Source organism: Aulostomus chinensis, chromosome 13 (assembly GCF_037954235.1).
Source record: "Aulostomus chinensis isolate RoL2024-O1b breed Wild chromosome 13, RoL_Achi_v1.0, whole genome shotgun sequence".
NCBI classification, from domain to species: domain Eukaryota; kingdom Metazoa; phylum Chordata; class Actinopteri; order Syngnathiformes; family Aulostomidae; genus Aulostomus; species Aulostomus chinensis.
The window spans coordinates 8,409,038-8,432,683 of NC_141332.1; the positions used below are offsets into that span (position 1 = coordinate 8,409,038).

At 41.8% G+C, this 23,646-nt stretch overlaps 1 protein-coding gene and 1 long non-coding RNA gene across 2 annotated transcripts; one reads left to right on the forward strand and one right to left on the reverse strand.

Annotated features, from left to right (window-relative positions):
• Positions 1 to 521: 521 nt before the first annotated feature.
• Positions 522 to 3,623, reverse strand: LOC147250768 (uncharacterized). Its single transcript, XR_015119125.1, has 6 exons — positions 3,477 to 3,623; positions 2,490 to 2,516; positions 2,314 to 2,343; positions 1,709 to 1,756; positions 1,513 to 1,632; positions 522 to 1,435 (listed from the first exon to the last, which is right to left on the reverse strand). It is a non-coding gene; the product is annotated as an uncharacterized LOC147250768 (long non-coding RNA).
• An 834-nt stretch (positions 3,624 to 4,457) lies between these two features.
• Positions 4,458 to 21,673, forward strand: sh3bgrl (SH3 domain binding glutamate-rich protein like). Its single transcript, XM_086223022.1, has 4 exons — positions 4,458 to 4,725; positions 15,987 to 16,172; positions 20,288 to 20,368; positions 20,762 to 21,673. The coding sequence occupies exons 1-4, from the start codon at positions 4,681 to 4,683 to the stop codon at positions 20,795 to 20,797; spliced, it is 348 nt and encodes a 115-aa protein (XP_086079148.1). The 5' UTR covers positions 4,458 to 4,680; the 3' UTR covers positions 20,798 to 21,673.
• Positions 21,674 to 23,646: the final 1,973 nt, after the last annotated feature.

Here is a 23,646-nt window from a genome sequence, read left to right on the forward strand (position 1 = left end):
CAGATCTGAAACCCTAAGCCCGCAAAGAAGTTAAAGGCTCATGTACGATGCATTGCCTCTGTCAAGTGAGAATGTATCATACAGCAGTTGCAAAGGTTTACTTGAAGTTTTGTGGATTGCAACCATGGGCATTCAACGTCTGGTTACATACCTCCCTCAATGGTGGAATACAGAAATTCTTTAAAAGACAACAGATATTTATGGGCTAAAAATTTTGATGTGATGCGTTGATTCCTTTGTTTAGAAAACAGTAAAAAAATCATTTTTTACTTAGTATGATGTATCTCCATGACTTTCCCTTCTTTGAGGAAATTTTTCAGGACCACATATCCTCTAAAATGTTTGTGTTAACATCAGTAACTTCAGACATTTCCGCCATAAGTACAGGCTATGAGGCTTTGTATACGATTGTCAGGAATTTTTCCAGAAATTCCTGAACCTTGTTTTTTCTCGGACATATTTGGATGCTCTGGCATCTCTCTTAAAAAAAACAAAAACAAACTCTAGACACGGATTCGAGGAAAATTCCCAGGACTTGTTTTTATTAAGAGAATTTCAGAACATAAGAGAGGGACCAGACACCTGCATTTGTAAGAGGTTTCCAAATTTGATCATTTTAAAAAAAACAGTGTTTAGAAAAGCTGACATGACAGCGTGGATGGAGCAGGAGCTGTTTTTTTTTTTTTTCCTTAATGCAGGGTCGTCTAGGAGACAGGTCGGAGGCATCACTGTTCCCGGAATGTTTCACATGTTCGTCTTCCTCTTTCTTATGGACAACACACTTCTTTTTTTTATTATTATTTTTTAAACACGACTTCAATGAGAAACAAAAAAAAAAAAAAAAAAAAAAAAAACAAGACCATGGACAGAAGCAAAGGGAACTCACTGCACATTAAGAGGTCTAAAAGAATCACCCACATTAACATGGCTGAACCGTTAATAAAACATGGATAAGAGGCTGAACTGGAGGAGAGGCAGGTCTAATCTGTGGAGGAGGCGGAGGGAGCGGGGAGATTGAGGGGAGGAGAAAAACACTGGAGTACACAACTCACGACATAGCCAATCTGGCGGGGACGCACTTTCTACACCAAACAAGCCTTCAACAATCACGAAATGCCATTTAAAAAAGATTTTAGTGTGTTCATCTTGCTTGCAGACACTTGATATGACCACTGCAAATCTGCAAGGCGCTCCATAATCAGCTTTGCTTTTTGTGCTAAAAATCTGTACGGATACTTATAAAATCATTGATAAAAATATTCCTCTGTTAACAATACGCCTTGGAGGGAAACCATGTGAGAGACTAGGAGGGGGGGGCTGGCTGGCAGGGGGTTTCAAGAGAGGGTCGGGGGGGTTTTTAGAGGAGGAGGAAGCTTGGGCAGTGGTGCTACTCTGACTTGGCCTCGTCCTTGGTCTCCTCTGGGGCTGCCTCCACCTGTCGGACAGAGCACATCAGTCAAACACAGAAACTACTTTGAGGACTAAAGAGTTTAAGAACTTGTGTTTACTTGCCTCGTTGGTCTTGGCCTCGCCATTCTCAGAGTGGTTTTCCTCATTTGCCTCTGCTTCGGCATTCTCCTTTGCTTTCTTGGTCTTCTTGTCCTCCTTCTTATCGTTCACAGCCTTTTCTTTCTGTAAAAAGGCAACAGCTCATATGTTTAGCTTTAACCCAAACAATCAGGTTGCCCTGCAGACTGGCAGATCTTACCTTTGCTGCCTTCTTGACCTTTGGTTCCGGCTTGGGTGGGGCCGGTTTCTAGATGTTCAAGAAAAAAGTACACAGCGGTGTCATCTTTGTTGATTTGCTTGATTTTCCTAAGTAATAATGCCCTTGTGATGCACCTTTTACCCTTGTTTTTTTTCCCCAAATGAAATATTAGTTTATGTCTTACTTTTTAAAGATGCTGTTTATGCATATTAAGTAACAACTGCTTAACAAGTTATTTTCATGAACTTTTCGTGTGACAGAGATATTGTGTATGTCGAGTCAGATCCGCTTAAGCTAAACCATTTCTAAATTAAATTCTTTAATACTTCAAACCCAGGTGAACTTTTGTCACCCTTTCCACTAATAAATGATGACCTAAAGTGATTGTAAAGTTTGATAATGTGAAAAAGTATCATGGTATGAGGATTAGTGTTGATTTTTAGAAGTTTAACACAAAACAATCAAGTTTTTCACAGACATTTTTTAAATTATCTTGCTTTAGATTTAAGCTACGTGTGTGTAACTACTTTCAAGCTATTTATTCATGAATTAGCAAGTAAAAATGATCTGGTACAGTTAATATGTTTGTATGTGTGACTTCTTACCGCCGATAACCGAGCTGATCTCCTCTGGGGCTGAAAGATAACAGTAGTGGAATTATTTTGATTGGAATTGTATTTAGGATATAGAAATACTTTGATCATAATGAACCCCTCACACACCCTTTATACTGTTAAGATTTAAATTATCATCACATGTACAAAATGTCTCTGGTGCTTACCTCCTCCTTATCTGCTCCTTCTACTCCCTGTGAGTGCAACACACAAATAGATAAGTTCAAGACAGAAAAAAAGAAAAATTGCATTAGTAAGAGTTTAACATGTGTTTAAATGAGCAAGAAACAGTTGCTAAATTATTCAGACACTTAAAATGACTGAAAACAAACCTACTGAAAAAACTTTTTAAATTCAAGGGGAAACAATAATATATTTCAAATACAGAGCGTTTTAACGGATTTAAGCCTGGAAATATCGGGGGAATGCTTAATTTTTGCGAGGGCCTGCGAGATCTCGACCATGTGGGTCTCTGGAGACACATTTGGAGGGCCCAGGCCCCGCTTCTCCCTCTCACACCCCCATCTCTTTCTCTCATTCAATGCATGGAGCTCAGATTTGAAAGCTGGCGCGGGAGTCTTGGAGAAGGGGGAGGGACCTGCCGCGGCTCGCGGGCGCCACCCAGCGACAAAGCCGCGCCACCGCAGCCATTTGGGACTATGAACAAAGAGAGAAAATATATAATTTTATTCAAACGCGACGGCGAATGTTTATTTTTGCGGTCAAAATGCAAAGAAAAGATACTAATGTTTTTTCTGGTGGTACTTTTAGGCGGTTTGGTGCCTGAGCGGCGATAAGCGAGCCGTTTGTTCTCGGCAGCTCGGCGACGAAGGTGGACAAGAGCTGCAAAGCATGGCTGCTGCTTGTGCTTTAACTGCATGGAGACTGAAAGAGACTTCTGGCTCCTAAAGGACAGCGGCGCTAACACCGAAACGCGCTTTAAAAGCCGTATCCAAGGAGGAAAATATTCATTCTAACACATAAAAAATGCACATTATATATAGAAAATAGGCAAAAATTACAAACAGAATATAACGGATATACAAGACGTTATAATTAAGTAATGTCTCAGAGGGATGTCTTCACAATCGTTTGCATTGCATTAACGCTTGCTATCCCCCTCAAACTATTTTTATTATTTTGAGAATACGTACCTTTCTCTTGGGCATGATGATCTCTTGGAGGTTTTCTTACAAATTCAACTAAAAACTGTTTTTCTCAGTGGGTTCAGTGCATGTGAAGACGAGTGTCTCCCCTATGCTCGCCAGTGTAGTAAACACAGTGGAACAGAGAGGCGAGTGGTTGAATGGGGGGAGGGGTGCGGCTAAACGCGTGATTGATAGGCCCTCAGCCAATCAGGTGACGCCATTCGAGGCTGCGGAACACTTGGAATTTTGGAGCCGGTGATGATCTGGGGTCTGCGCGAATGGCTTCTTGTAGGGAGAGATGGGAGGAAGCCTGCGAGAATGAAAGGATTGCATTCGAGGACATGTCGCCTGCATACAAGTGCAGTTAGTTTATCCGGTGAGGAGGCCGCCTAGTAACCCGAACACCGGCCCCGGCGGCGGGAAACACGCCGTGTGAAGCCGTGCATCCTTGCAGGCTTGTCTGGAAATTCAAAGTGAACATCTGCAGCGCCCAGCGAGGAGACATTTCTCCATAAACTCAGTTGGTGTTTGAGTCCAATATGGCGCCCACTCCTCTCCTCTCCGACACATTTTTTTTGTTTGTCAGTCGGCTTTCCTAAATTCGTCTCAGGGAGAAACCTTGTGTCGTCTGCTCCAGACGCCTGCAGGGGGCCCACCAAGCCCGTGTACAGAACATGGGGCTGCTCAAGACCAGACGGCGCTTCCACTGGCTGTGCTGTCGTAGAAAAGCGCACTAAAGTGTTGAAAATCACGCCATGATCGATGTTTATTCACCTCTATAACAAGTAACATCCATGTTGACTTTAAGATCATGCGCTGGAGTTTATTTTGCAAAGCGAAAAGAACAAAGGTGTACACCCGTAGACAATATGGTCGATGCTCAGACAATATCAGCCTCCCGTCTTGCCATTTTAGATAGGCTTATTGCCGCGTGCGTGTACGTGTCTCTCTAAGTGTGCGCTGGTGCACGGAGAGAGACTCGAAGGGGCGGGGAGGCCGAGAAAGAGCAGAGGCGGAGGAGGAATGCAAAGCTCCATCCTGAGCTGAGAACTAGAGCATTTGCGCAGATAGTCTGCGCTGGTGCTCACAACGCACACACGGCGTCTCAGCCTGGGAACTTTGCTGTTGTTGCTTTTGTGCTGCTGCCGATCGAATTGTCGAGTCGGAAAATCAACCGCTGCATAACGGACCTCAGCATCAGGGATTTACCATGGTGATTAAAGTCTACATAGCATCGTCCTCCGGATCCACTTCGGTAAGAGATTGGCGTGATGTTTTAGGAACACATCTACAGCATCCTTGCCTTCTACACACCAGAAAGACAACTGAACTTTTATTGAACTGTCTTGGTGTTGTCTGTTGTCATTCTCTTCCTGTGAATGTGTCTGACTCATGCTGCTCAGCCCCTCCTCAAGACTTTGGATGAGGTCTCTCGGGGTCTTGTCCCCTATTTGCATTTCTGAGTTGTGGCAGAGAGGAAGTCCCTACTCAACTGTGGTTTTTCACAACATTGAAGTGATGCTTTATGAAACTGAAATGAGGTTGAAAGAGAGAGACTGACTCTGATGCCAGACAGTCTGTCTGTGTGTTAGAGAGGAATTTGACTTTCTGTGTTTGACTCTGCTCTTCTGCAGCAGACAGGTCCTTCAGCTTAAGGCTTGCCAGTTTCTTCCGGAGTGGAGAGGAATGATGGTGATGCAACTCACAAGGGCTTCTTTGAGACATGCAGCTGCAGAACGCTGAAGTTCTGGATCAGACCTAATATACTTAACATGACCTAAACTAACATTCACTCTGCCTGTTAAAATCTGGGTCATGATTAAAGTATTCTACTGAGTGAATTGAAAAAGTTCTCATGGGATTGCTAAATGCTATACTACATCCATATAGTCTTCTTTATAAAAGTTACTTATATTAACCTATTTTGATGCGAGTGTTCATTCACCAGAAGGATGATTCACAGTTGTTGAGCAGCTTGTTTCTACAGCTCACACACAAAGGATGTGATCAAACTCGGAGCCTCTTTTTCAGTTTTGAAGTGCCGAGTAACTATATTGCTGTTAAGGTAAATGACATTGACAAAAGCTCAGCAGTAACTGCAGCAGTCTCCCAAGATAGAACGTTAATGTCCGATTTTAGAGCCAGTGGTGAAAAGGCATTACTTCTTGTGTAATTGTCTCAATGGAGTCTGTTGGATCATGGCTGCACAGATATACATTATCACCAACAGTCTTCTTCCTCTTCTCAAGAGAGATTAGAACAGCAGAAAGTGAAACTGCCATGTCTGTCTCATCTAGATTTCTTAAAGTAACATGCCAACTTTTTAGGAATTTGCTTACTTTATGTCTTCCTCAGAGCCAGACAAAAAGATAGATACCCTTCCCTCCTCCGTCAATGCATTTGGGATCTGAGGCCCACAGAGGCCTGCTGACTGTTTGTTAGCTTAGTGCAGTTAAAGGTAGTAGATGGGAAGTGTTCACATACTTCAGTCAGAAGTAATCAAACAGATAAGACTACGGATCTTATCTTTCCTTACATAGTTGGTCATGATCAGTTGTAGTAGTTAAGAAATGTTTTGTTTTTTTGGCCAAAGTTGCAGTGGGGCTTCTGAGGCACTGCAGCAACTGATCAGGAAAGTAGTCTGATTTAATCCATCCATTGTCTTCCGCTTATTCCTATTGGGGGGGTGGAGCCTATCCCAGCAGCTACAGGCGAGAGGTGGGGTTCACTCTGGACAGGTCGCCAGTCCATCGCAGGGCCAACATATACAGACAGACAACCATTCAGTCCACTGAAGTCCACTGAAGTCCACTGTCTTCACCCTAATGACAGTATCATTGCATCAGTGTCTACAAAACATGTATATCATGCTTCTATCAAGCAGTGTCTATTGCTGCTACATCGGTCATTGCTATCTAGTCCAGTATAGGGATAAGTGTACTAGTGTGAAATAACATTTAGCTCCACCAAGGAAATCATTGCAGGTTGGTGAGAGAAAGTCTCTCAAGCATATCAGATTTAGTCAGCGTCACTCAGACGGACGAAGGCTATATTCTTAAATGATATGTCTTGTGTGTGTCCCTAAGCAGGTTTATAGTGCTGAATGAGAACTGAGAATATGAACCTTACAATAGCAGCATGCTATCAGAAAAATTCTAAGCACAAAGGTTGGCAAAAAAAATGAAAACTGTGTAGCATGTACTGTGAAGTAATGACAGTTGAGAACTCTGACAAGTTGTGTTACCATGTTGGTACCCCGACATCTGGGATGAAGATGTGCTTGGTTGGTTGGTTTTTCTTCATGTGAACAGTACCACAACACAGTCACAAGAATACCTGAAAGTATTATGTCCCAGTACTGTAAATATGAAGGTTATACCTTTATATTATGATATGGTTTAATTATGGCAAGTTTATGTGTGTTCGTTGTGCGCTGTAGGCACATTTGGAACCAGGGAAAGGGAACTGCTTTCCCTTTATTGCCTTTTGCCTGTTTGTATTCTCAGCACTATTAGAAACGATCAAGTGCTGCTGTTCACAAGTGATCTGCTGCTGTTTACATGGCTTTTTAAAAATGGTGGTTACCAATGCTGTGTTGGGTTGTGTACGACCAAATTAAAGATTTCCGCATGTTTAAGTTTGATGAACGAAGTCACTCAAGGTTCTCGTTGTGCTGAGAAGTACCTACCCTGATTGAGTCACTAAGAAGTTTCCTAAAACAAGGCTCCTAGAAGTAAAATGGTTACCAGTTCCTATGGTCCAGGCCCACCAAAAATGGTGTACTCTCTCCAGCAGTTATGGGAACCATGAAAAAGTTCCCACCAGTTGAACGGAGTTTCATGTTTCAGGTTAAAGTGTGTTCTTCCCTGACTAGATTGACAGATCCATCCCTAAGGGCTTCAAGCATAGCCAATTCAGTACAATCAACCAAGCTGTTTTGTGACTGTAATAGGTGAGAATCATCAGAGAATTGAAAAAAAGAAACTCTATAATATGGGACCACTCCAAAAAACTTTAGGGCAACTTTTCATTTTGGGACTGTAGCCATGAATGTGTAAAAAGAACTGGTTAAGGTAAGAGCACTGGCTGTTGAAACCAATCGGCCATTGTTGCCAAAAGACTTGCGTTGTGAAAGAAGTGGCTGTAAAACAGTGTATATAACACTTGTTTGTTTGATGTTTTTGCTAGCTTGAAATGACTTGTATAAATAATTTGACCCATTGATCCATCCATAGTTCACATCTCCATCAATATTTTGGTCCAGTCTAGAAGAGCCATAAAAACAAACTGTTACAGCAGATATTAGAAGGCTCAGCCAGCTTATGTCTCCAACGCACATGTTCTGTTCTCCAAATGGCACGTAGACCATGCACATGTTTACTTTATAATTGGAAGCCGAGCATTTTCTATGTGTGGCTGAGCATTCCTTAGGAATGATACATGGCCCCTTCTCTGATGCTGTATCAAGTTCTCTTAATACTTATATGATGGTGACATGTCTCTTATTGCAATACTATCCCCTGACAAGTCTCTTGTGGAAGGTGGTATCCCTGCAAACTGTCTTTATACACCAATCAGCCATGTTATGGCTGATTGGTGTATAAAAACCAATCAGACCAATTATGACTTCCTGCCGAATACTTTGTAGGTCCCCCTTTTGCCGCAAAAACAGCTTCGACCCATCAAGGCATGAACTCCACCAGACCTCTAAATAGGGCTGGACGATATCAGGAAAACATGCGATGTGCGATTACACTGTTAAATATTGCGACGATGATATGACCTGCGGTAAATGTGTGTGTGTGTATATGTATATATATATATATATATATATATATATATAATGAAATATCAAAAGATACCTATTAGCTACAGTACATTAAAGCATATCTGTGTTTTAATATTTACAGCTAACATTACATTACACAAACATTTAATAGCCTATGCCCATTGAATAAAGAAATTGAACAGTTATTTGTATCCAACATATGCTTTTATTTTTAACATATTCATATTGCACAAGTCTCAAACCTGACTGTTGGCAAATTCAAACAATTTCCAAGACTGTAACTAAAAGATATCTGGGAGAAAAACATCAATAAAATAAATTAAACATGGCAACTGGCAAATTAAACATTTCTTCCATTATAAAGATCAAGACCTGCTAATGCTATCATCTTGCTAAACAGGCAGCAATAACAGTACAGTGATGGAGAAACCTTGAGTGAGTAATGTAGACCCACTAAATCAAGAGAGAGGGAGATTTATACATCCCCAAACTCCTTTAACACGTCTCTTATTTCAAGTTCTTACACAGGAACACCAACATGTTCACTTTGCTAGGTGTCAAGCAGGAGCGCAGACATGTAACCACATTCCTTGACGCGCTAAAGAGCCTCTGGGAGGGCGAACGAGTGGCTGCAGAGTCGCGTTCGCTAAACTCACAGAAATGGATGGTTGCTGCAATACTTTGACGTTATGCAGACTCGGTGTTGTCGGCTGTTTTGCGCCTTGGCTGTCTTTGAATTGTTTGTGCAGTTCTTTGTGGTGGTGTTTCAGGTGTTGATGAAGATTGGTAGTGTTTCCCCTCATAGCTGCCACGACTGCCCCACATGTTTTACACAGTACCTGGGCTTGTCGTCTCATTTGAACCCAAAATAGCTCCAAATGAGTGAGGAGCTATTTTTTTTGCCACTAGGTCCACCTCATTTTCCTCGGTCACGAGTTTTCTCTGCGTCCTCGTCTTCAGCCATCATTCACGTAACGCCTGCCCTCGGCTCCACTAGCTTGCTAGTGTCGGCTATCACCACATACGCCGTATGTAGCTGACACCACACCACCAATTAGTGTCATGGGCTGAACGCGTGGCTAATTTAACAACGTGGCATGTGATTGGTTTATTTTCGCAGCATGTGAAAATGAACTTCTCATCATGGACACATGACTTTTATGATGTGTTAATCGCACATTTTGATATCGCGATGACGATTAAAATTCGATTAATCGCCCAGCCCTACCTCTGAAGGTGTGGTGGGGTATCTGGCATCCGAGGTGGGGCCCCAATGGATTGGGTATATTTTTACAGCACATCCCACTGTTGCTCATTTGGATTGAGATCAGTGGACTGTGGAAGAAAGTCAACACCTTGAACTTGTTGTTTTGTTACTCCAACCATTCCTGAACCATTGTGCTTTATCCTGGCCTCAGCCAGTAGGTTATACCATTTCCATACGTGGTCTGCATCAGTAAGGTAGGAGGTCCTTGTCAAAGTGACATCCACATAAATGTCAGGACCAAAATTTCAGAGCAGAACATTCCCCCTCGCATCCTCTGACAACTTGCAATCTTCCCTTCCATCCTCGTGCCATGTCTTATCCAGGTAAGTCTTACCCATCCACATGATGTCAAAGAAATCGTGATTCATCAGGCGACCTTCTTCCATTGCTTTGTGGTTCCGTATACCCATTGTAGCTGCTTTGGATGGTGGTCACAGTCAGCATGGGTACTGTGACCTGTCTGCAACTACACAGCTCCATGCACAGCAAGCGTTGATGCTCTGTGTGTTCAGTCATCTACCTATCAGAACCAAAACAAACTTTTTGTTTTTCTTTGGTTCTTATTTGGGATCGGACAACATGGGCTTGCCTTCACTCTCCATGTGCATCAGTGAGCTTTGAGTGACCATGACCCTATCAGCAGCTCACCAGTTAAACTACTAACCACTGCAGACCAAGAACACTCAACAAGAGCTGCAGTTCAAGAGATGTTCAGACCTAGTCATCCAGCCATCACAATATGGCCCTTACCTTAGTTGCTCAGATCCTTGAAGGTGGGGTAGGCACTGCCTATTTTGGGCTTTTTTCTGTATTTTTTTCTTTGATTTTCTTTTTTTTTGTAATTTAGCAAAAGAAAAACAATATACAAACAATATGCCTTAAATCGGTCTGAATTGTTTTTTTGAATCATACTCTGATCATGAACCCTCCCTCCTCGCTCCTCACAACCTACACTGACAATAACTTACCGCAATGATAGCCTGTATAGCTAGCGAGTAAGTGGGATTCTTACCTGTCCAAAAGAAAGGCTGCTATTTGCGCATCCATAGCTAAACTATTTGATTATTTTAGGCTCCTCCAATGAGCAAATGAATCCCCAAGAATCATTTATGCTGCACTGAGTCTTTTATCCCTCTCCCTCTAATCTATTTCTTGTTCTATAAAAGACCCTTTTCTTTTTTTTGGGGGGGGGGGGGGCTTTTGGGGATCCATGCTCATCTTCCTTGATGCTGCTCACCCAACACTGAACCAACAAGGCATTGATACCCACTTTAGGCTTCCCGGTCTCAGCCTTTTGACCGACAGCTAAGTCAAGTCAAGTCAATTTTATTTATATAGCGCCAAATCACAACAAAAGTTATCTCATGACACTTTACAGGTAGAGCAGGTCTAGTACCACACTCCTTCAATGAATTTACACCCAACATTTCTCCATGAGCGAGCACATCCTGCAACAGCGGCGACGAATATCTTCCTTTTAACAAGCAGGAATGTTGAGCAGATCCAGGCTCAATGGGGACGGCCTTCTGCTTTGACCGGTTGGGGGGAAAGAGAGCAGGAGAGCAGGGCAGAGACAAAGACAGATAATGGAGGAAGACAGATATAGAGAAGGAAAGAGAGGGACAGAGATAAAGAGAGCGATAAAGGGAAGAGGCTGATGGACAGACGGGGACGTGAGCAGGTGGAGCTACGGGTGGCAGCTTGAGCCTCTTCAGGTCTGCAGCCTCCTCCAGCAGCACCCAGGATCTGGGATGAGGGGAGCCCGAAGGCTCCAGAGAAGAAGACGAGTTAGTAATACGTATGAGTATGATCTATATATGACACATATAGGAGGACAGAGAGGGAAGAGAGGAGCTGCCCAATCAGGTGCATTCTCGTTTCAGCTGTTGATGGACAGCTTGACGGGCCAGCCAATCTAGCTGGTAGCAGTTTTTGATTGGGTGGAGGTAAATTTGGCCCTGCACCCCAAGATATCATGACAAACTCAGGGATTATAACAAAAAGTACATAGAAATCAGCTGTACATATTTACCTGCTTCCAACACATCAGTTTCAAGGGCAAAATGTTCCCTTGCAGCCTATTAACTAGTGCTGTCCCTGAAAGTAACACTGTAATGAGATAATCACTGTTTTTCATTTCACCTGTCTGGGGTCATAATGTTATGGCTGATGGGTTTATAGCCATGTTTGTTGACTATGGAGCTCTTGGCTAACTTGCAACTGAAAGTAGGTCTTTGGAAAGAGCTACAAACATTAACGATGACGACTGCACAGTTTTACTGCCTTGCTGGGATGTGTTCACTGTAGCCACAGTTGTGCAGTTTCCTTATTGACGTCGTAAATGCACTGAAAATAACATACATTGTGGTGTATCTTTTCAGTTAAAAGCTTGAAACTTTCTACCTTTCAGACTTTGTGTTTCGTATAAGGGTCTATAGACTGGACCTTTATAACTTGTATAATAGGTCAATATTTGTCTTATGCCTCACCTTTAAGGAACATTGAGGAGCACATTACAAGTGGCAGTCTTTTGTAAAACAGTGTTGTAATGCAGATTGAGCTCAGCTTTGGGCGGTGGCTACTGTTGCTGTTTCAGTCCCAGTAAGCATTTGTTTCCAGCACAAATCAGACCTGATCTAATCAAGACAAAGCCGTTATCCCTGACAAACAGACACGGCTGGGTTTGGTTTGATTTTTTTTTTTTTGTGTGTGTGTGGCATTTGTGGCATTTCCTGCTTGCTTTCAAAGAATAAAACCTGTCACTCAGTCTTGTCTGTGAATACCTTTTGGAAAATCCTCAGTTTTAAAGTCTCCACTACAAATGATGTACAGTCCACATAAAGCCTGACTCTCCACTGTATTGATTGGAGCCTGTGTTGTGGATTCAGTTAATCTAATCAATGTTCGGCAGAGTTAATGGTAGAGCTCTGACCTTTTTCAGGGATTGATCAGGTCTGGATCTAATCTCACTTCCTCATATGATGTTGATGATAATGATAATGAAGAAGTTTGGGAACCAAAGAGAAGATTCCTTTCTTATGTTCGAGAGTCAAATGAAGGAGGAGAGCAACAATAGCTATGTTCATGTGCTTTTTTTTTTAAGGGATCAGTGATTCCATAATTATTCCAGTAATCACTACATTGGAACTAACCAAGAGTTGTAAATGAACTTTTGAGAATTCAAATAAGTGTTCATGAATAACAAAACTGCTATGGTAACTACATATGTGTACAGTATTTTGAAATGTGAGGACACTGTGTCTGCTGTGTAATAAATGCAAAGAAACTACACGAGTGACAGTTTAGAACACATATATTGTTACACGATATACAAAACAACCTCATTACACAAAGGTTAGTAAAGATCAGGATTCCTTTGCAAGCTGAAAGGCTAAACTTATGTTAGCGATATACAAAAGCTAACTACCTCTCAGACATGTTTTCCTATGTAAATTGTGAACTATCATTTGAGATCACATCCACTTATTTATACAACCTAAACTGGAAAGTATTACCTACAATAATAATTATGAGTCTCAGAGCAAAGTACACTTCTCCTCGATCACAACTATCGCTGCCATATTGGTTGATGTCAAACCTCTCAGAGCTCTCAAAACATCCCGTACTTCAAGTGTTATATACAGAGCTCAGTGGATGTACGATGTGTCCTCCCACCTTGGGGATGGAACTGTCTCACTTTTCTGTTGCCGAAGAATACGACTGTATCCAGCAGTATTGACAACTGAATGCTAATGTCAGAAATAATTTTTACAAATTTTAGAGTCTTAGCTTACATGCCAGAAATCTAAGATAAGGTAAGGCTGATGGGAATGCCATTATCTTTGGAATAATGGATCATTTAACCTGATAATTGGACAAGAGGAGTAAGTAGTAAGTGCAAGCCTCTTACAGATACTGGCATATTTCACAAAATATCTTAGTTATCTATGGCCAGGTCTTTTCAAACAAAATCTAAATGTTCTTAGTAAAAGTCACATAGTCATCCTCAATGAATATTTGTGGTAAACTTCCAAAAGTTCCTAAGATATTTCACTTAAATAAAATTACAACATCATAGCAATGTAAGAAAAAATGTGTGGGGAATCGTCAAATTCTGCAGGTTCCATTCGTGATAGAACAGTTGTAGAGATATTTTTGTTTTGACCAAAATGGTGGACAGACTTATCCACTAACTTCTGCTGGCAGGGTTAAAATAGAAATTGATATGTCAGACAAAATAAATACCGACTGTGTCTCCTTCTTTTTCACAATGCAAATCTCTGTAATTTGGGTAGCCAAACAAGCAAATTGGGGCTATTGTGAAAGGAGAGCCAGATTATGAAAAGCTCAGTCAGTCTTTTCTTTATGTACATTGTCTTTCTTGCTAGCACTGGGGAGTTAGTAAACTAGATAAGGATTGAATCATACAGGGCAACAGGAGGAGAATGGTTGTTTATTGCCACACCCAAAGCCGAGGGCAGTCTGTTTCCTTCCATATTAAAAAGAGTCCTGCTCAAGACTCCAGAGGGCAATACAAAGGGCTAAATAGGGAGAGCAGTTCTGTGCTAGTAGAGCGAAATGCATTTCACCTGCTGGAAAGAAGAACATGCAGGCTTGTTTGAGGGAAAAGCAACACAAGAAAAATAAAACTATCTCAATATTAAACTTCTCATTACAGCACTGTTGATGCATTCTTGAAAAGACAGGGTGAGCTTAACAGAAAACTGTGCAGATTCTTCTTTGTGCATGCATGTGTGTGTGTGAGTGTGTGTGTATGTGAGTTGTTTAAAGAGGCCCAGTGAGTCAAAATGAGGTAGCGCTCCCAATGTTCCACTCAGGCTGCTCTGTCCCATTTTCAGAGCAGGTGGTGTTGAGACTTTGTCTGCAAAAGTGCAACTGTCATTAAATGATTCAAAATATGTAAAAACTAATCTGCCATCCTCGCCAGCTCCCTCATTTCTATGTTCCATTGTTCCAGCACATGGCTATTTAATATTCCACCTGTCTCATTTGTGTTCCATAAACCCCAGAGGAGCCTATTCATGAATATGTTTGGACTGACAATGATCACTCATAGGACAGATCTGGCTTAGTTTTGCTTAATGTGTGTGCTGCTGGTGTGTGTGTGTGTGTGTGTGTGTGTGTGTGTGTGTCCATGTGTCTATGCAGCAGGCCTTATTTGGCTTGTGTTTGACCAGTTACCTCCTCTTAAGTCCCAGAGAAGCTCTTGTTTCCGTCTGGCCTTGTACGGCCATCCTCCCTCAAACACACACCCACCGAGACCCCATTGGACCACAATTTCACAAATGAACACACACACACACACACACACACACACACAGAGTGAGGCAAGATCAACTTGTAGTCAGACACACACTTCTACCCACTCTGTATCTACTGTACTTCAGTATTATGTGGCATGTTCCTGCGTTGGCTAATCGTTTTTCATCAACTTTTTTAACAGTTTTTTTGTGCTTGCGTTCAAATGCGAACCTGAGAAGTTGAAAACTTTTCACGGAGTTAAAAACCTAATGTGGTCGGATCCAGTTAACAAGTTTATTCACATCTTGTTAGTCCTTTTCATTTTCTTAAATATTTGTAAAACTATAGACAGACATAAAGGGGTGTGTTCATAGTATTATTTTATTTTTTTGGGTGGGGTGTGTGTGTGTGTGTGTGTGGGGGGGGGGTGCTCTTAATGACTGTCCTTGTCATTTGCTTCATCCCCTTTGCCACTATGGGGAGCACCACATGCTTCCTCTGTCATATGTAGACTCATTGGCCACATCTTTTCACCTGATGGCTAGGAGTTTCACGAGTTTCACAGAACGTGGGAGGGTCAAGCTATGCTTGAGCTGTAAAATGGCAAACACCTGCTCAAGCAAGAGATTTTGTTTTTATTATTTAGAATTGAGAATTTCTTCCCATCAATCTTTGTTATTTGATTCTTCAAAATGTGCCCTAAAATCCCAGGTAGTGTGAGAGACATCAGTTCCAATGTGTAGCTCCACAGCCTTGGTATCAGACATTCTGGGATATTCTTTCTTGTTATCACAATGACATGTGATTTCTTCGAGTAAAATCCTGGCATTTTCTGTCCCTGCTTAGCCTTGAGTTGCAGTGTCCCTGAGCAAGACACTGAACCCCAAATTGCTTCTGATTTGCTTGTCGGCTCCTTACATGGTAGTCTCCTTCATCAATGTATGAATGTGTGCAACAGGGTGAATGAGGAAACACTGTGTAGCCGTTAGAGAAGTAGAGAAGCTGCCATATAAATGAGGCACATTCACCAATTTCCATCAGTTCATTCACTTATCAGTAACTGACTGGTAACATGGTAACAGAACAGCAGAAAAGAAGTATACTTCTGCAGCAGACTGATGACAGTATGGTTGAACTCAGCCTCATATGTTTCCTCTAACAGTTCTAGTTTAACTGAAGACTTCCTTTCTGCCACCAGATTAAAAAGCAGCAGCAGGATGTGATGGGCTTCCTGGCAGCCAATAAGATCGAGTTTGAGGAGTGTGACATTGCCGCCAATGAGGCCAACAGGAAGTGGATGAGAGAGAACATTCCGGAGGAGTCCAGGCCGCCCACAGGGAACCCTCTCCCTCCACAGATATTTAATGAAAGCAACTATTGTGGGGTGAGACACACAGAGATTTGAGTGATTAACACAATTGTTCAGATCAGTACACAACAATGTAGGTAGGCTTCACACAAGCTGCTAATTAAAAGGTGCATTTCATTTTGCCAATCTCACATATATTAATCAACTGACAAAAGAGTGGTTCTGCTCTGCACATTGCAACTGGAAATGACATACAAGGACGACTCACAGACAAAGCAATGTGGTTTATTTAAGCACAAGGTTTGGACAGTAAGTAGTTAGTTCCTGTTTTACTCAAGTGGCTCTTCCTCATGTGATTCTTTGTTTTCTCAACATTTTTAGACTAGCTGCCTGTACATTTAATTCTGCCCCTTTCGAGTGGTCAGTTTGTACTGTCACGTCTTGATTTAAAGTAGCAAGATAGAGGAATCGAATGCAAACTCATGTACACTTTCCCATTGCACATTCCTGTACACAGTCAGCTTTTTCAAACCTTGTTAAACCTGCTTTTTTTTTTTTTTTTGTCAAACTCAAAAAGACTAAAAAATGATGTAGCATTGCTGCTTGAATGTGAACGGACTGAACTGGTAGAAGTTACTGATGGAGGAGACAATCTTGCATCAGTTCACTGTATCTTGTGGATAGCTGAGCTCCAACTACATATTGTTCACAGGGCCGACACTGGAAGGGGTGGGGACTAGAAGTAAATTACTACATTTACCTGGGTTTTGCATCCACGATACAATTAAGGATACATAAATGATAATTATTTATTGCTTAGCTATATGTATGAGTGCTAAATATGTGTAAAGTATTTATTAATGCTCATTGTGGCCCTTTAGTGAAGAAGGGAAAATGTATTCCTTGAATAACACCTCTCCTTAAAAGCCAAACCAACAAATAAATATGTTGTATTGTTATTTTTTCTATTTTTTGGAATTTAAGTGAATAACAGGGAGTAAAATGACCATTGACATACTTTGATTGTTATGGTCATGAAGTGCCTGACAACATATGGCAAGGATCCTTGCAGAGATAAAGATTTTATTTGCATTACTCTCCTTCCAGGTTAGCTCTTTGAACATTCCATCCATCCATCCATCCATTTTCTTCCGCTTATCCTGTTAAGGGTCGCGGGGGGACTGGAGCCTATCCCAGCAGCTTTCTGGTCAGAGGTGGGGTTCACCCTGGACAGGTCACCAGTCCATCGCAGGGCCAACACATAGAGACAGACAACCATTCACACTCACAGCCACACCTGCGGTCAATCCAGAGTATCTAATTAACCTAGTCTCCATTTGCATGTCTAATTAAAGCTGTTCCCCTTGCAAACAAAAGCCAGATGTTGGTTGGTGTTATGGCCAGTGGGAAAGCTTTAGGCAGTCATGGAATAGTTAAAAAAAATACTAAAAAAAGAAAAAAAAGGCTTATGAGCACTTTTGGGTCCAAACAGAGTAAAAAAACCAAATAATCCCATTGGATAATATCTACAGTAAGCTTGTCCAGGCAATGGTCAAAACTAAAGAATAAATGCTCAAGCGGGCAGAGAAGAGCAGAAAACGTTAACTTTTGCTTTGATAATCACAATACACCAATTCCATCCACCCATTTTCAATACAGCTTATCTTTTAAGGGTCGCAGGGGGCTGGAGCCTATTCCAGCTGACATCGGGCGAGAGGTGGGTGTACCCTGGACCGGTCGCCAGTCTATCACAGGGCCATCAGGAGCAATTGGGGGTTCAGTATCTACCTCAAGGATACTTGGACATGGTCATGGGGGAAGTGAGGATCAAACCAGCGACCCTTGGGTTACTAGATGGCCACTCTACTTTCTTAAAGACAAACTGTTCAATTTCACATGGACTTAAGAAATTGGATGAAGCGCGTCCGTAAAATCACAGCTCATATCTATGCCCTTCCGCTGGCACTGAACTGTTTCCAGGATCCAGGGTCTTCAATTTGATCCAGATCACCTCCAAAACATTATCATGTGTTGCTTGTAATATTACCTACATTCCCAACATTTTTCACAAAATCTTTCAATTATTATTTAGACATCCCATTCACAAAGTCTGTTTGTTAGTGATAGTGGTCACTTGGAGGTAAACGCTTTCCACGTGCATCATATTGGACAACATGGTGGCAACATTTTCCACATGTGCTCCAGATGTATAACATGTACCTGTATAGAATGTATAGCTTATTCTTGCAAGAAAGTGACTAAGGATGATTTTTAAATTATACTTGAGAGATAGGGACACAAGTCGTGGCCAGTTGTGGTCCATGTGGATAAAAAACACTCCTCTGTACACTGCACCTTGCAGACAAACAAATAAAGAAATCCTACATGGGGAAATTGAAGGAAACTGCTGTCCCTAGAGCAGAGGGATCGGAGGTCAAATTATTCCCTGTGGAATGTTCAAAGAGGGCAGCCCTGTGGTGCAGTGGTCAGCACTGTCGCCTCACAGCAAGAAGACTCGGGGTTCAAGCCCTGGCTTGAGCATGGGATCTTTCTGTGTGAGTCTGCATGTTCTCCCTGTTCCTGCGTGGGTTCTCTCTGGGTACTCTGGCTTCCTCCCACAATCCAAAGACTCGGCTGATTGATACTCTAAATTGACCGTAGGTGTGACTGTGACTGTGAATGGTTGTCTGTCTCTATGTGTTGGCCCTGTGATGGACTGGCGACCCCTCCAGGGTGAACCCCACCTCTGACCAGAAAGCTGCTGGGATAGGCTCCAGCCCCCTGTGACCCTTAACAGGATAAGCGGAAGAAAATGGAAGGATGGATGGATGGAATGTTCAAAGAGCTAACCTGGAAGGAGAGTAATGCAAATAAAATCTTTATCTCTGCAAGGATCCTTGCCATATATTGTCGGGCACTTCATGACCATAACAATCAAAGTATGTCAATGGTCATTTTACTCCCTGTTATTCACTTAAATTCCAAAAAATAGAAAAAATAACAATACAACATATTTATTTGTTGGTTTGGCTTTTAAGGAGAGGTGTTATTCAAGGAATACATTTTCCCTTCTTCACTAAAGGGCCACAATGAGCATTAATAAATACTTTACACATATTTAGCACTCATACATATAGCTAAGCAATAAATAATTATCATTTATGTATCCTCATTGTGAAGTGAGAGCTAAGATTTTGTGATTTGGATTCATGACAAAAGAATTAAAATATCCTGGATACAGAATACTTCAGTTGAACTCCACTATGCAAAGACTGTTCAGTTGCAGTCGTTGCTTGCTCATTGCCTTTATACAGACCCAGGTTCATTAGCCTGAGTGCACTGTGGTGCATGCAGTGTAGCTAATTGATGGCAGGAAGTAAAACTTAGCATACAGGATGAGCTATGTTGAATGTCACTGACTTAGAGAACAACATCCCGCAGGATACTTGCAGCTGTGTGTTTGTGGGAGAGAAGAGACACATGAAAGATCCATCCATCCATCCATTTTCTTCTGCTTATCCTGTTAAGGGTCACGGGGGGGGGGGGGGAGCCTATCCCAGCAGCTCTCAGGTGTGAGGTGGGGTTCACCCTGGACAGGTCGCCAGTCCATCGCAGGGCCAACGCATACAGACAGACAACCATTCACACTCACAGACACACCTACGGTCAATTTAGTTAATTGAGTCTGCATTAACCTCGTCTCCTCTTGCTTGTCTTTGGACAATCTGTCCTTCATAAAGATTGTTGCTTGTCTTTGTACTGTGGGAGGAAGCCAGAGTACCTGGAGAGAACCCACGCAGGCACATGGAGAACATACACAGAAAATCCTGTTCCTGAGCTCGAACCCAGAACCTTCTTGCTATGAGGCAACAGTGCTAACCACTGCTCCACCGTGCACATGAAAGATGAAGAGGGAATAAGGGACCAACTCTCGTGGGAAGTTGCATTCTCAAAACAATACAGTGGATATTGTCTGTGAGAATGTAATCAGATTGAATAACAAGGCCTGTCTTTGGACAAATAACACAATCTGTCCTTCATAAAGATTCTCTGTGTGGCTTTCGCCGCTCCGATTGCCCTCAGGCACCGATCCAATGTCTGTTTCATATTATCATTCCTCAGCATGGAGTTCATTTCTAGATGAGCAAATCAATTTTACACCTCTAAAGTTCTTCTCCTGAATTCCTTAGAACTATGAGGCCTTCTTTGACGCCAGAGAGGACAACGCTGTGTATGCATTTCTAGGTCTGACTGCTCCCCCAGGCTCCAAGGTAAACACTCATGAACACACACACACACACACACACACACACACACACACACACACACACACACACATTGCTACAGCCCAGATATGTCACCTTCGTATATGCTGTAAATATATATTTATACTCAGTCTGTGATTTCCACACTGAAAACAGACATATTACATAATCCATCTGTTCCTGATATCCTTCCACCCAAGCAGGCTTCTTGCTCCTCTCACTCCTGCACACTGGCGTCTCCTCTCGGCATCAACAGGAAGTGCAGGAAGGTGTGCCAGTTTCCATAGAAACAGAGGGGGGTTCCTCTGTTCTGTGGCAGGGGATCTCTTAGACAGTATCCTCCATTTTAATTGAACAACTCTCCTTCTTCTCCCTGTTTCTCTTTGTGTTTCTCTCCAGGAGGCAGAGGCTCTAGCAAAGAAAGTGCAACAGTAGCTTTACACCGATTGTACCTGAGATCCCAACCCCCACCCTGGAGCTGGACCCATACTGACCTGAAATAGATCCAGTAAAAAAAAAAGAAAAAAGAAAGAAAGAAAAAAGAAAGAATGAAACAAAAAGAAGAAGCAATGTTTCACTTAGCTTGTCAGTTTTTGGAAGTTTTTTTTTATTTAGTTCAGAATTTTTCTATTATTCTGTGTTCAGCTGTGCCTTGTCAGCTGTGGTGAAGGGCGGTGCAAGAACAGAGCATTATGGATCTCTAAAAGCAGCTCTTTGTCCTCCTATTAACCTCAGCCTGCTAAGCCTATTTCCCCAATGACATGTCAATCAACCATTAGCATGAATGAACAGAATTACATTGGTTGTAGCTTCAGTACATTACATACATACACACTGCCCCGTCTATGTCAATATTTGATCATTTATGGCTGTTGTCATCAACTTAACTCAGCAGATTTAATCAACACATTTACTGATAGGGTTTCATTCTCATTGAATTCTTGAAACTTGTTAATTTTACACTCCTGCCAGTCACCAAAAACTGCAGCACTTTCAGCAGGAGTTGCATATTACAATCCCTTTCTTTCTATTTTTATTTCCTTTATATGGTCTTAATGCTGTTTTACTAGCAAACATTTTTCTACAAGATGTTTAAAAATGATAATACATGCCAAAATATTCAAGTCTGCAAACAGAGTGACATGAATCCTTTTATTTGCTGCTTTTGTTTGTCTGTTCAAGGGAGTTGGATAGCTGCTTTGTTTTGCTGTTAAGATCCTGTTTTCTACTTTATCAATTATTATGCCAGTCTTACAAACATTGGTACCTTCCCTGAAATAAAAATTAAAAAGGACTGCAAACAAAACAGCAGTTATTCCTGTATTTCCTTTCGATGGTTGTCCTGAAAAGTATCAAGAATTACAAACATTTGAAATCCATTCTGTTTCCTTTTAACAAGCTTATTTTGTGACAACAAAGGATTTTGAGTTTATAAATGTATGGTGTGTTATCCTAGTTTAAAGTAACCATTTGTGCCATATATGATTTAATTATCTTTAAAATGTTAAAAAGAGAATAATGTAGGTTTTCGAGAAACCACTATCCCACATTCAGTCTGAAAGTCTGCAAATATTTGACGACTTTAAGCAGCTCTCTACAGTAGTGAAATATTTGTACTTAAAGCGAATAGTTTTGCTCTTTTTCTCCATCTTCTGGCAGTGACTGTTGTTACAAACAACTGTTGTCACTTGAGTACATCATAGGCTCCACCATTGCATACTCTGTTGTTACACAGTACATTAACATGATGTTAGTAAAAAAAAAATCTGTTTATTTTTTGTAGTCTGACAAGGACTGGACTTTTAAAATACAGATAGACGTGTCAGTCAGATTGAAATTGTACATTTCAAGTTGAACTAACATACCTTGATAAAGTGGCTGGGGACTCATACTGTGGCATGTATACACTTGAATCAGCCCCTGATTGGCCTGGTGTTTTGGATATGATGGAGCCTCCTTCTGTGTGTAACCTTGAAGTTAAGCTGCCAGCAGTCATCATGGCTGCCACAAACAAGGCTTTTATTAATAGTCAGGTCAAATCAGTTTTATTTGTAGAGCACCAAACAACAAAAGTTATCTCATGACACTTTACAGGTAGAGCAGGTCGAGTACCACACTCCTTCCATTAATTTACACCCAACAATTCTCCATGAGCAGCACATCCTGCAACAGCGGCGACGAAAACCTTCCTTTTAACAGGCAGGAAAGTCAAGCAGATCCAGGCTCAATGGGAACAGCCTTCTCCTTTGACCGGTTGGGGGGAAAGAGAGCAGGAGAGCAGGGCAGAGACAGGGATAGATAATGGAGAAAGACAGATATACAGAAGGAAAGAGTGGGACAGAGATAAAGAAGGAGGAAATGATAGATAGACGGGGACATGAACAAGCTGGAAGAATAAAGAGGGCAAAACATAACAACAACTAGCTGCCAATGATAACATCTACAGGTTACTGAAGCTGTCAATTTCAACATAACATGACCAATTATGTGCTATCAAACAGAATGCTGATGTTAATGCTAGTACAGTACTGAGAATACTGACATAAATACTACTCGTACTAATAATACTGATACTAAGGGTGGCAGCTTGAGCCTCTGCAGGTCAGTAGACTTGTCCAGCAGCTGCAGCAGTCAGGGATCTGGGAAATGGGGAAGCACAAAGGCTCCGCAAAAGGGGTTGCAGTAGTAACACGTATGAGTGCAGGGGGACAGAGAGGATGAAAGAGAGGCCCTGTGCATCATGGGAGATCCCCAGACAGTTGAAGCCTATACCAGCATATCTAAGGGCTAGTCTAGGCCAGCCCTCATTATAAGCTTTATCAAAAAGGAAGGTCTTCAGTTGACTCTGAAACATAGAGAAGGTGTCTGCGTTCCAAACCAAAACCAGAAGATGGTTCCAGAAAAGAGGAGCCTGACAGCTGAAGGTTCTGGCCCCCATTCTACTTTTAGAGACTCGAGGGACCACAAGTAACCCTGCATCTTGGGAGCATAGGGTTCTCGCTGGAGAGTAGGGGTCTATTAGCTCTGTCAGTAATAAAGGTGCCTGTTTGTTGAGGGCTTTGCATGTTACAAGAAGAATTTTGATTTTTTTTCTGAATTTGACAGGGGGCCAGTACAGGAGCGATACGATCTCCTCTACCTGATCAACTCCCAGGTTCCTTACAGCTGTGCTTGAGGCCAGGGTGATGCCTGATGAGTCAAGAAGCCAAACGTTATGCAGTCTGAGCGGAATGATTTGTCAAGTTTTCTTTAACAATGTTTGAATTTAAGTCCACAATTGAAAA